The sequence below is a fragment of the Tetrapisispora phaffii genome, chromosome 3, assembly GCF_000236905.1.
Source record: "Tetrapisispora phaffii CBS 4417 chromosome 3, complete genome".
NCBI lineage: Eukaryota > Fungi > Ascomycota > Saccharomycetes > Saccharomycetales > Saccharomycetaceae > Tetrapisispora > Tetrapisispora phaffii.
The window spans coordinates 87,484-100,745 of NC_016522.1; the positions used below are offsets into that span (position 1 = coordinate 87,484).

Sequence of the window (13,262 nt, forward strand, 5' to 3'; positions counted from 1 at the left end):
GAAGGATATAATAATGCTATAGAAAGAGAAAAGAGAGTGATTAGAAGATTTAGAATGTTATTCTTAATTCATTTATCTCGAGGGTCGATAATATCTGTCCGTATAACAATAGTGGGAAAGTTAAAATTTAGAATGGTAGTGAAGTAATTAGTAATGGTGATGAAAAGTGAAAAAAAATAACAGCACGTATATATAATCAGTAGTTTACGTAAATAAATTACCATTTGTGCGTTTTGGAAATACACAGTTGGTGGAAAAGAATTAGCTGTTTGTAATTAATAAAGTATATTTATATAAAGAATCAAGAACAGAGAATAACAAACAGTTTAAGGAAATGTTTTCTCAATTGAATTTTTACCGAATTATACAAAATAGGCCAACAGGCTCGAAACTAAATAGTTAATATCAGAATACGCACACGGTTGAATCAGAAGGAATAAATTTCATAACCTTGATTATTTTGAAGACATTACGACATTGTGAACTCTACGGCTACACAGGGAGAAACAACGAACCAAAAAAATGAAAAAAGAAAGAGAAGAAATTAAATGCACTAAAAACAACGATACATGTTTATAGGACTAACTTTTGAGTGGTGAAGTTTTTTTCAACCGCACAGAGTAAGAATACAAGCGGAACCAACCAAGGCATCGACACTGACGACAGCATAGATGAAGACTGTCTGTTAATTACTAACCTATAGGAAGTTCACTGTCTGTATGAACATTAAATTGATGAATGTGTTAATAATATTTCAATGCCACAATATCATGAGATAAGAATGTTTTGATAGTGGTGAGGAGGAGATAGGGAAACTAAAACAATCGAAATTTTGAAATTCCCATGAAAAGATTAGTAATGCAACGCAACCAGAAAAAAGAAAAGAAACGGAATTGCGACGTAGTGAAATTTCGAAATGTTTAACCATTTCGAAATTAGACTTTCGTTGCTGTTGTTCTGGCTTGTGCGGCGGTTTGCCTGATTTTGGTGGGTAAAGTAACACCGATCGTCAATGCCTATATTTGCTGATTGTTGTCAGCTTGGAGGTTAAACGCCGTGGAACTGGGCACCAGATCCTTCCACATGCACCTTTTCTTTTTCTTGTTCATTCTCGTGTCCTTGTGCGGTCTTGTATATCTCTATTGCGAGACCCCCAGAGCTGGGTAGCTCCTCAGGACGTTTCACCGCCGGGGCCATGAACCCATTGCTCGATACACAGGAGGATTACAAAGCAATGTATAATGCTGAATCTCTGGAATCCCTCTCTGAGTGAACGTTTTCTTTTCTTTTTCTTGTTATGTAAAACACACACACACTTTTGTGTGTGTGTTCCACCCATTTTCCGCGCTCTCTACCCCTTCCGTCCGCTGCGTGTTGCATACTTGTTACTGTTTATCTGACAGTCAGACGACACTAGCACAGGACTAAAGGAAAAGGCCAGTGTTTCTGCTTCCAGAAATCGTCATTGTGCTTTTTTGTTTTGGTAACAACACCACCTCTGTACGTGGTGCCGACCTCGTGGAGTGATAAACAATTCATTTCTACAAACACTAGACAAATCCCTACAGCAAAACAAAAACAAAAACACCTCACGAGCAATGCCAACCAAAATAAAAAGAAACGAGATCATTCACTTTGGTGCACCAAAGTGAATGATCTCGTTTCTTTTTTCTGACCATGCAGCTCTGGTTCAAATCTCATTTTCCTGTTTTGCGAGAAAGTGGTGCGCTGTTTTTCTCCCTTGCCCAGACTTCAGATCCGCGGCACCCAACCCGCTATGTTTCAGCACACAACAAAAGCAGAAAACACATTGCAACAAAAAAAGAAATCACAAAAAAAGAAACGATACGTTCTTTGTAACAGACTACCTCCCGAAGTAGAAGAAAGCTAACAGAGTGTGCGATTTAAGCGTGGCTTACGGTATCCAATAATGAGAATGCGACCGCAGATCGTTTTGAAGAAAACACTAACGTATGCATGATCTTCCACAGCTGTTAATCATGTAATGCGTGTGAGAGATTACCGAGCAACTAAGCTCTGTATGTCGATTGCGACTCGTTAATAAAAAGTTGGAATTTCAATGAACAACAGTATGCAAGAGTTGTGATTAAGGTATACGTGGTTGTTTGCTTGGTATTGCTCCTGCCAGGATGGATTGAGTGGGGGGCCGTTCATTTGTTGTTGTTTTTTCGCAACTGCTTGTTTTCTGTGTTTTTCTGCCAACTTCCAAAAATGGGTAAGGTCAGCATCTTATTAATTGATTTAATAACCTGCCCGCACGCATCCACGCCCCATCTCTATAACGATACATGTCTTATGTCTGTTTAAGTTCTTTTTCATAGTGTTTACTTGTTTGTGCCTCATTGGAGAAGCAATTGATGATGCCGCTTACGAAAATGGAAAGAAACCCGTCAACGCTGTGACGTTTCCCCGCAGAAGAACTGCCAACACTGATTATTGCTTTTTTTGCCGTTTTGTTTCTTCATTAAGAATGACCTAATAAGAACGATTTCCGTGTTCGGGCAAAGTTTAAGGTCAGTCGATTCGAATCCATTGACAAAGTTTCTTTAAACTTCGTTTAACGTTAGAAGTAATACACATCACGGATTACGTTGTAGTATTTGTTTATGTTATTGTGTTAACCAATGATATTGTTATGGTTATTTATGAATGCATTAATTATATAGATTTATGTGAAGTTGAATATGTGTATGTCTATTACACCCAATCGTTCCAATTGTTACACCTCTTTCTTGCAATTTGCAGGGCTCCCCTTTGTTGGCTGAATATGATTCCAGACACAGTTTCTGGGACCGCGTCGTTGCGTATCTGTATGTATTTGGTGTTTTGCGGGCTCTTGCTATCATCAGATTCCTCTTGGTTCGAATTCATGTCTTGTTGGCTGCTCGGCTGGTCCTCCGCTGTTCCATCGTGGTTGTTAACCAGGTTATTATTTTCAAAGTCAAATATATTATTGTTTCCTGCATTGCGCGTATGGAACCTGCTTTCTGGTTGCAAACCATCTTTCAAATGTTTAGCTCCTTTGATTAACACCTGACCAGCTATGTCATCGAAATCAATGGTCACGTTATCGTTGTCTATGTATCCATTGCCGCCTCCATTATCGTTATTCCCATTCATAATATTAAATGTCACAATACCGTTCGAACCCAGGTGGAACGATCTAAATAATTCCCAGTCTTCCTCATCGTGGAATTGGTCCCAATAACCCATGTTGTTGTTCACCCCATCGATCCCGCTCCCGCTACGGTTTATCGTATCGTTGTCGACATTGTTACTAGAGATCGAGCGGTCGGCATTTCCTAAATGGGCCTTATCCGTGTCAAGGCCAGCTTTATTACCAAACTCCTCCTCGATCAGAGGGAACTTATCATCATTCCATTCAACATATAACGTATGATAACTTTCAATATAGTGTTGGTACTGGAAATAAGAATCTCGATAAGAAGACATCGCTGTTATTGCCTATTTGTCTAGAACTAGGTTTCAGTTGCGATTCCTATGAAGTTTGTGCCTGATGTCAATAAAGTATCTATTCTTGAATTGAAAGTACGCTTCTTATGGCCAGTTATCCTTCTTGATTCAGATCGCATTTATAACCATTTACGCTTTTCAGAAGTTACAAACGTAAAGGCGGGTAACAAGGACATGTTAACTTAAATCAATGTCTTGACATGGAAATGTTGTCATCGCAATAGTCGTCTTTGAATAAATAGTTTAGTAGTTCGTCCGTTCTTGCTCAATAGATGAATTCATTGCTTTAATATATTAAAATGTAGTTAAATTATATACTATATAATTAGATTAATCTCTCTGGTCTCTTGGACCTGGATCAATGAATTATTAGCTATTGATTACCGGAGTTTATATATACATCATATTTCAATCTACCGTTCTGTTCACTCGAGACGACGTCGTCGAGTTGAACACGTACGGCAGGCTGATGGTTCTACAGTACTATTTATGCATTAGAAATTCTGTTATTACATTCTCGTGAGGACTTATTGTTTCAGTTTTATAACAATAGTCTCGTATAGAGGTAATATCTGGTGTCTTGTACTTTGTTATGCGTCCAGTGTCATTTCCATCAATTAGGGTATCTGACAACCTTGGAATGAACTCCATCATCGTGATCTGAGTTCAATTAATACTGTTATCGAAATTAAGAAATATCGGGCATGTGGCGTAGTTGGTAGCGCGCTCCCTTAGCATGGGAGAGGTCTTCGGTTCGACTCCGGACTTGTCCAATCTTTTTTGTTTTTTTGCATTCCAATATGTAATTAATGATCGTAATAAACCTTTCTAAATAAATTGTGTTCTTCTTTCCTTAGAGCATACGTATATTTGTATATATTTAACTATTCTCCTGAGACTACGATATCGTGACAAGTCAATATCTTGTTGTGACAGTTAACTTACATGAATTGATTTTGAAAGAATTTTGTGTTTTATCCTCATTCTCACATGGATTTGTCTTTCTCTCATGATTTAATTTCTTCAACATTAAAGTCATTAGAAGATGTTAATAAAGAAGTCTATATAAAAACTCAAGACGTTGATAATGTACAGGAATATATTAAGTTTATCAGAGAATTGTTAATTGATCCCTTTTCTGGTATCTGTTCGATAAGACTTATTTCACCTGGCCTTCTCAATGCAACTGCTAATGGTACAACAGTGTTGAAAGATTTTTATACCAGGCATCCAGCCTTTCTTGTACAGTGTAGAGATATTAAGTTCGAAGGTCACAGTTCAGGAACACACAATGTTTATGAATTGGAACGTATATCTACATTGATCAATGAGAATTTGAATTGGAATGTATTTGTTGATTTGGACAAGTTCGATGTGTTTACTAACAGTAACATATTTACTATTTTCATAATGGCATTGATATGCATGAGCACATGGATGCTTTTATTCCTGTTAGTTTTATTACCTTCAAAAAGTCATTTTACAAAGAGAAAATTAATCCATTTTTACGTATTACTATCAGGTGCTCATGAAACTGGATTATTGATTTATTCTTTGAAACATATCTTTCACAAACAACACAAAAATAATTATCAGGACTCATTAGAATTTTATAAGCTTTTGGTTAACACAGATGCGTTTAAAGTTTTTGAATTATTGACTAATTTTGCATTTTTGTTTAATTGCATTGAAATTGTATATTATATTTATCGAGATTCGAAACCTATTCCTGATAAGTATCATTATATCCCAGAGTATTTTAGAAAGAATCGTAATTACACGATTGTCTTTTTGGGATTGTTAGTACTGATATTGGATCAAATTTTCTTTGCATTAATATTATGGTTTAATTTTAATTCGGTAGTTCATATCTTCTATCTGATAACTGAAGCAGCACTTTATTTCAGTTTTGGCTTTATCTTATGCCGTTATGTGTACAAGAATTTTGGATATATGTTCCACCCTAAACATATTATTGATAATGCACCTTTACGTTTGCAAGATAAACTGTACCTAATATGGAGAGATTATTATCAAACAATACTTATACTAGTGCATAATATTCTTTTCTACATTTTGTTATTTTTCATTCTCTGTTATTTGATTTCAAGTCATCTCAACAATTACTTGTGGAAATATGGTCTTTTGAGGTTATTCAAGCTGATTATTTCAGTTAATGCTTGGGGTCTGATAAATACGATGGAGAGACAGGAAGATATGATAAATGCAGAAACCATGTTAGGAAAAAGAATTGATAATGAAGATAAGCTTTTTAATAATCCTTCGCTTCAATACCCAATTGCCAAGAGAAGTGATGTAGATTTTACTGACGATTTAAACAGTACCAACAGTTATTTTGAGTTAGATAGCACAGGAAATACGACGGCACCACTTCGAAGTGGAAACAATTTTAAGATAGCAAAGACGGAAATGAACGATAATTCGGTAGTTCAGAGTAACTTGAATAACCCAATTAAAATGATAATGAAACATCCAGGACTACCTATATTTTCTAATATAAACAACAAGAAAACTAATGAAAGAAAATTTGACAGAACTTCTAAAGATTCAAGAATTCGTGCATCGAATAGACACAGAATAATTAGTATGCTCTTAAATACAAAGAATGAAGAAATATCTGATATTAATGGTGTGTCCGAAAATTTAGAGATGGAAGCAACTTCTACGAAAAATCGTAGAAAAACAGTGTTTTCTAATAAAGTGAAAAACCTGTTCAAGGCACATAAAGATGAAAGTTATACAATGTTACCGGCTGATGGCAATATCCAGAATGACAATGGTGCTGCAAACTCTACATTACATCTGAAGAATGAAAATTCAAAAGCTGACGTTAATGAGGCATCCAGTATTGAAACAGAATTAACAAGAAACTTTATATTTGATCACGACGAGTAAATCTATGACTCAATTTATCAAAATACACATAGATAGATATATAGCATTCATTGGGCAAAGAGACACAATATACTATGATGAAGTATATATTTAAGTAGCATTTAATAGTTGAATTGATATTTAGATTCAGATTTTTTGTTTTAATCTATGAAATAGTCAAATGTCACCGACTATAAGAACCAATCGTTGTCCTAAATATAAAATTAGCTCATGGTTAAATGCATTTTTTTAACTAAAGACAGTGATTCACTGTTGGGTTCAATTTCTCAATGATATTACTCGTCTGTAGAATTAATCAGGGTTTAAATTTATTACTAACACATTTAAATGATAGCACTTGATGACCTTAAATCTAAGCCATTATGGTCATCTAAGTCATCTCTATAATTAGATCTCATGTATAATATTACCCGCACTTTAACGTGGTTTACCCGAATACTCATAATTAACGCCTCAATTTTTGTTTTAAAATTTCAAAATGTAAAAGATGCTTCCATCAGAAAAACAGTATCCATCTCTAAAGGAGTGACAAGTAAACAATATTATACATTAATTAAAAAAATGCAATTACTTCTTTATAATTAATTGATTATTGAATAATTATTTACTTAATACATTCGTCACTTTAAAGTATATCTAACTTATGATTGATTTACTATTTAGGCTTTTTTAATTTGCTTGAGTCATTGTAATTTTCAGTTTTCATTGTTGTAATAAAAATTGATCCGATTATCGAAGAATCGATACAGCAGATTAATAGTTTTTGTGTAATCTTCATCTTATGTCAGATTTAGAGGACATTCCAGTTGACTCTTCCAATAAAAATGATGTGGAGAGATCTTTAGATCACACAGAAGAGCAAGGGTCTGTTCAAGACGGTGGAGCCTCTGACAGTGCAGAGTCCGTTGAGATATCTGAGAGTGAAAGCGATTCGGAAGTCGAAGATTTGAATAGTGTCGTTGCTACTGAAGAAGAGGAAGAAGAGGAAGAAGAGGAAGAAGAGGAAGAAGAAGAGGAAGAAGAGGAAGAAGAAGAGGAAGAAGAGGAAGAAGAGGAAGAAGAGGAAGAAGAAGAGGAAGAAGAAGAGGAAGAAGAAGAGGAAGAAGAAGATAGTGCAATTGATGCAGCAGTTGAAGCGGCTGTAAAAGAGGAACGAGCAATCGAAGATGATGTGGAAGAAGTTCAACGAGCAGCTGAAGCAGCAGCTGCAGCAGGCGTTGAAGCAGCTATCGAAAAATCTATTTATGCTTCTACCCAAACAGCAACTACAGCTAATATCAAATCGACATACACTTTAGTCATCGACACATTAAAAAATATACTAGAAAATAGAGACATTAAGAAATATCCTAATACCCAAAAAGATGTCGAAAGAGTGCTTTCAAAATTAGAAGACACCTTGAAGCAGACTAATAATGATCCAAAAGTATTGGACTCTATTCAAGTTTTTGAATCATTAAGATCCTGTTGTAGAACTGAATCAGATAAAATTCAATTAAGTGCTTTGGATTGTCTTTCCAAACTATATTCATTCAAAGCCTTGGATGAATCGATTTTAGTAAATCCACCGGATTGCCAAGCTGCTAACGATCAAGAACAAAATGCTGAATCCAACGGAATCACTCCACCACCAAAACAGAGATTAATTGATGCTTCAATTGACGCTATATCAGACTGTTTCCAAGGTGAGAGCACAGATGAAAAAATCGAATTACAAATTGTTAGAGCATTATCTAGCTGCGTTTTATCTGAAACATCAGAATCTCTATGTCATGGTGCTTCTTTGTTAAAGGCAGTCAGAACAATTTATAATATTTTTATATTTTCTTTAAGTTCCTCCAATCAAGTTATTGCTCAAGCTACATTAATACAAATAGTTGGGTCCATCTTTGATAAAATTGATCTAACGGAATTAAAAGCAGATGGTACTGAATATAGTAATTCATTAAGAAATGATGTAGATATGGATTCCTTGCGTAAGGACAAAGAGGAAAATACCGAATCTTTAACAATCAGTAATATGGATCATCTAAATGAAGAAGCTGATCAAGCAGCTGATGATCAGGATGATGAAGCATCTGTGTCAAATATTGCATTACTTGATATTGAAGAATTAGCTATCAAAGATGCATTCCTTGTTTTTAGAGCTATGGCAAAAATTTCTGCTAAACCTTTAGTATCCGACTTGGATATGAGATCACATGCTGTAAGATCAAAATTGTTATCTTTGCATATAATACACTCAATAATTAATGATCACATTGATATATTTTTATCAACCACTACTTATTTACCTGGTAGGGATCATGTTTTATTGGTTGATGCTATAAGACAATATCTATGCCTTTCTATAGCTAGAAATGCGGCTTCACCAATATCTCCAGTGTTTGAAATTACATTAGAAATTATGTGGTTGTTGATTTCTCATTTAAGAGCTCAATTCAAAAGAGAAATTCCAGTCTTCTTAATCGAAATATATTTCCCAATATCAGAATTAATAACTTCTACAAACCATCAAAAGAGATATTTCTTGTATGTTGTTCAAAGAATTTGTAATGATCCAAGAACTTTAATTGAATTCTATCTAAATTACGATTGTAATCAAGGCATGCCTAACTTAATGGAACTAATGTTGGAATATTTATCAAAGTTAGCTATAACTAGAGTTGACATTACTTCCACTCAAAGAGGATATTATCAGGAGCAACTAGCAAAACCACTTGCCACGTACGATTTAAATCAATTACCACTGTTGTCAATTTCGAATATATCGTCTACCCCAGATGATACTCAAGCATCATTAGGATACCCAATAGAGTACGCTTTGAAAATTGCTGCATTGAATTCAATAGTATTTGTTTTGAAATCATTGAGTACTTGGGCTCACAGGGCTTTAAAACCTATGTCATCCTTATTAAATAAAAATAGCACACGCGATGACCATTCATCGTCAGTCGCATCCTCGATCCACGAGAGAAGAACCTCTGCATTACCATCCAGTAATAGCATTTCAAGTTCTCTAAATGATAATTTACAAGATATAGATGATCCTACACAATTCGAAAATTTGAAGCAACGTAAGATTCAATTATCCGATTGTATAAGGATATTTAATTCTAAACCAAAGAGAGCTATTCCCGCATTACTTGATAAAGGATTTATTGATAATAATTCCCCAAGCTGTATTGCAAAATGGTTACTTAATACAGAAGGTTTAGATTTAGCAAAAGTTGGTGAATTTTTGGGTGAAGGGGATGACGAGAATATAGCAATTATGCATGCATTTGTTGATGAATTCGAGTTTACAGGCTTATCAATTGTAGATGCGTTGCGTGAGTTTTTGCAAAAATTTAGACTTCCTGGTGAAGGTCAAAAAATTGATAGATTTATGTTAAAATTTGCTGAAAGATATGTTGATCAAAATCCAGAAGTCTTTTCGAAAGCCGATACTGCATACGTTTTATCATATTCTTTGATTATGTTAAATACTGATTTACATTCTGCCCAAGTTAAGAATAGAATGACCCTAAAGGAGTTTTTAGAAAACAATGAAGGTATTGACAATGGTAATGACTTGCCTGAAGAGTTTATGGTCGGTTTATTTAATGAGATTGCTAATAATGAAATCAAATTACTTTCTGAACAACATCAAGCTTTATTGAGTGATGATTCGACTCTTATTCCACAGCAACCTTCTGCCTTTAACTTTTTCAGCTCAAGGGATTTGGTTAGAGAAGCATATATAGAAGTGTCAAAAGAGATTTCATCAAAAACCGAATTAGCTTTCAAAAATCTAAATAAATCAAAAAGTGGCGACGATGTCTTTGACGTTTATTATGCAGCATCTCACGTCGAACATGTGAAATCTATTTTTGAGAATTTATGGATGTCATTCTTGGCTTCATTAACTCCTCCATTTAGAGACTATGATGATCTAGAAACAACAAACAAATGTTTAGAAGGGTTGAAATTATCAATCAAGATTTCTTCTATATTTGGCATCGAGTTTGCTAAGAAGTCTTTTATTGGTGCCCTAGTTCAATTCTGTAACTTACAAAATCTAAGAGAGATAAAGTTAAAGAATGTCAATGCTATTATCATTTTATTAGAAGAAGCTTTAGCTGAAGGTACATTTTTAAAGGAATCTTGGAAGGATGTTTTGTTTGTTGTTTCCCAAGTTGAAAGATTACAATTGATATCGAAAGGTATCGACAGAGATACCCTGCCAGATGTTGCTCAAGCACGTTATACCAACCATAGATCGTCTATGGAATCTACTAGATCAGTCACAACCACATCTATTTTTGACATGTGGTCCAAGAAAGCTTCTCCAGCCGAGATTGCTCAAGAGAAACATCATAAGCAAAAATTATCCAATGAAATTTCCAAGTACATTTCTTCTAGTGAATTGGTTGTTTTAATGGACAATATTTTCACCAAAAGTGCTGATTTACCTGGTGATGCTATTATAGATTTCATCAAGGCTTTAACTGATGTTTCTCTCGAAGAGATAGAGTCCTCCCAGGATGCATCAACTCCAAGAATGTTTTCCCTTCAAAAGATGGTAGACGTCTGTTATTATAATATGGATCGTATTAAAGTTGAATGGACTCCTATCTGGGCCGTTATGGGCAGAGCTTTTAATAAAATTGCAACAAATGCCAATTTAGCTGTTGTATTTTTTGCTATTGATTCTTTACGTCAATTATCAATGAGATTTTTGAATATAGATGAATTGTCTGGTTTTGAATTTCAAAGTGACTTTTTGAAACCTTTTGAATATATCATTCAAAACTCAGGCAATATTGAGGTCCAAGAAATGATCATCGAATGTTTCCGTAACTTTATCTTAACGAAATCTGAAAAAATAAAGTCCGGGTGGAAACCTATTTTAGAATCGTTACAATATACCTCACAGTCACCACACGAAATTATCGTTAAGAAGACCTATCTACTTGTTAGTAACGATATTGTTGCTAATAATTTCGAAAGCATATTTTCACAAGATGAATCATTTAGTGAATTAAATAACGTCTTTAGAGAAATTTCAAAACATAAGAGATTCCAAAAACTATCATTACACGCTCTAGAAGCATTAAAGGAAACTACTAAAAAAGTCGCAACTATTTGCTTTGCAGCACCTGATGACCCCAACTATGAACATTATCAACAAATATTACGTGGAAAAGATACTTTCCAAGATATCTGGTTCCCAATGCTATTTTGTTTTAACGATACAATTATGACAGCAGAAGACTTAGAGGTCAGATCAAGAGCTTTGAACTACTTGTTTGATTGTTTAGTAACTTATGGTAAAAATTTTGATGATGTATTTTGGGAAAAAATTTGTACTAAATTATTGTTCCCAATATTCGGTGTTCTATCCAAACACTGGGAAGTAAATCAATTTAATAGCCATGATGATTTAAGTGTTTGGTTGTCAACAACTTTAATTCAAGCATTGAGAAATCTGGTTGCTTTATTTAATCATTATTTTGAAGCCTTGAATAAAATGTTAGATGGTTTCTTAGGGCTACTAGTCTCATGCATCTGTCAAGAAAATGACACAATTGCTAGAATAGGTAGATCTTGTTTACAAGAATTAATCTTACAGAATGTATCTAAATTCCAAGACTCACATTGGACTGAAATTGGAGATGTTTTTGACAAACTATTTGGACTAACAACTGCTAATGAATTGTTTGAATATGATCCATTGAAGCGCGGTAGAAAACCATCATCCGCGAACATCAAAACAGAGGGTAATATTACTGATACAATTCAAAGAGCTAATGAAGAGGAGGCGAGTGAAGATGTTGGTAATGATATGCTAGAGAATGAGGATGACTCCAAAAATGAAACCCAACTCACTAAAACAACCGATGACCAGTCCTCTCAGTATTCACAAAAGCCATTATCTACAGCAAGATCTGCAGAAGACGTTCGTGGTAGATTATTTGTTAAGAACTCTATTGTGGTTAAATGTGTTTTACAATTATTGATGATTGAATTAATAAGTGATTTATTTGATAATGAAGACCTAATTAATCACATACCTTTAAAGCAATCAATGAAATTAGCAACGATCTTAGAAAAATCATACGAATTTGCTCGTGATTTTAATGCCGATTATGAATTGAGAACAAGATTAGTAGAAGCTCGTGTAGTTGATAAAATTCCAAATCTATTAAAGCAAGAAACTAGTGCTGCTGCCGTATTAATTAACATCTTTTTTATGCTGTACTTAAACGATGATGAGAAGAAACCTGAATTAATTAGCCGTTTAATTTCCATTAGTACTGACGTCTTAAAGAATTATGTCGAATTAGACGATAGAACAATGGAACGTAGTATAAAATCATGGCGACCAGTAATAGTGGAAATATTACAAGGTTATTACGAATTCGACGATGAGGACTTTCATAAATACTGCTCTTCAATTTATACTTTGGTTATCCAAATATTAGATAAAACAGTTCCATCCGATTTGAGATCTGCTGTGAAATTATTTTTGATAAGAGTTGGCGAGCTATACTTGAACCAAGAGGTTAATCAGAATTAATCTCAGACAATTTCATTCTGTATATTAACTAATATACATATATATTTATTTATATATCTGTACCATGTAAATTATTAATTTAACATATAACTCCATTATGTTTCATTTTCTTATTTATTTATCTTTACGACAATTAGCTTTTTTGATAGGCCGGTGCCCTCTTCTGATCTCCGATGACTGTGCTATTTGTTATATATAGACTCCATGATTAAAGATTAATAGATTAGAATTATCGAAGGATTATTTGATAAAATTTGACATTAAATCATATAGATAAGTTTGGATATAT

The 13,262-nt window shown here is 34.2% G+C and overlaps 3 protein-coding genes and 1 non-coding gene across 4 annotated transcripts; 3 read left to right on the plus strand and 1 right to left on the minus strand.

Moving 5' to 3' along the window:
• Positions 1-2,718: 2,718 nt before the first annotated feature.
• SWM1 (Swm1p) lies at positions 2,719-3,474 on the minus strand (the record flags this gene model as incomplete). Its single annotated transcript, XM_003684594.1, has 1 exon — positions 2,719-3,474. One exon carries the CDS (start codon positions 3,472-3,474, stop codon positions 2,719-2,721), a length of 756 nt encoding a protein of 251 aa, XP_003684642.1.
• Positions 3,475-4,195: 721 nt separating this feature from the next.
• Positions 4,196-4,268, plus strand: TPHA0Ctrna5A. Its single transcript has one exon. It is a non-coding gene; the product is annotated as a tRNA-Ala (tRNA).
• Positions 4,269-4,485: 217 nt separating this feature from the next.
• Positions 4,486-6,411, plus strand: DFG16 (Dfg16p; the record flags this gene model as incomplete). The annotated part of the gene is made up of 1 exon (XM_003684595.1): positions 4,486-6,411. The coding sequence occupies one exon, from the start codon at positions 4,486-4,488 to the stop codon at positions 6,409-6,411; it is 1,926 nt and encodes a 641-aa protein (XP_003684643.1).
• A 781-nt stretch (positions 6,412-7,192) lies between these two features.
• On the plus strand, positions 7,193-12,973 carry SEC7 (Arf family guanine nucleotide exchange factor SEC7; the record flags this gene model as incomplete). The annotated part of the gene is made up of 1 exon (XM_003684596.1): positions 7,193-12,973. One exon carries the CDS (start codon positions 7,193-7,195, stop codon positions 12,971-12,973), a length of 5,781 nt encoding a protein of 1,926 aa, XP_003684644.1.
• Between the last annotated feature and the right edge of the window lie 289 nt (positions 12,974-13,262).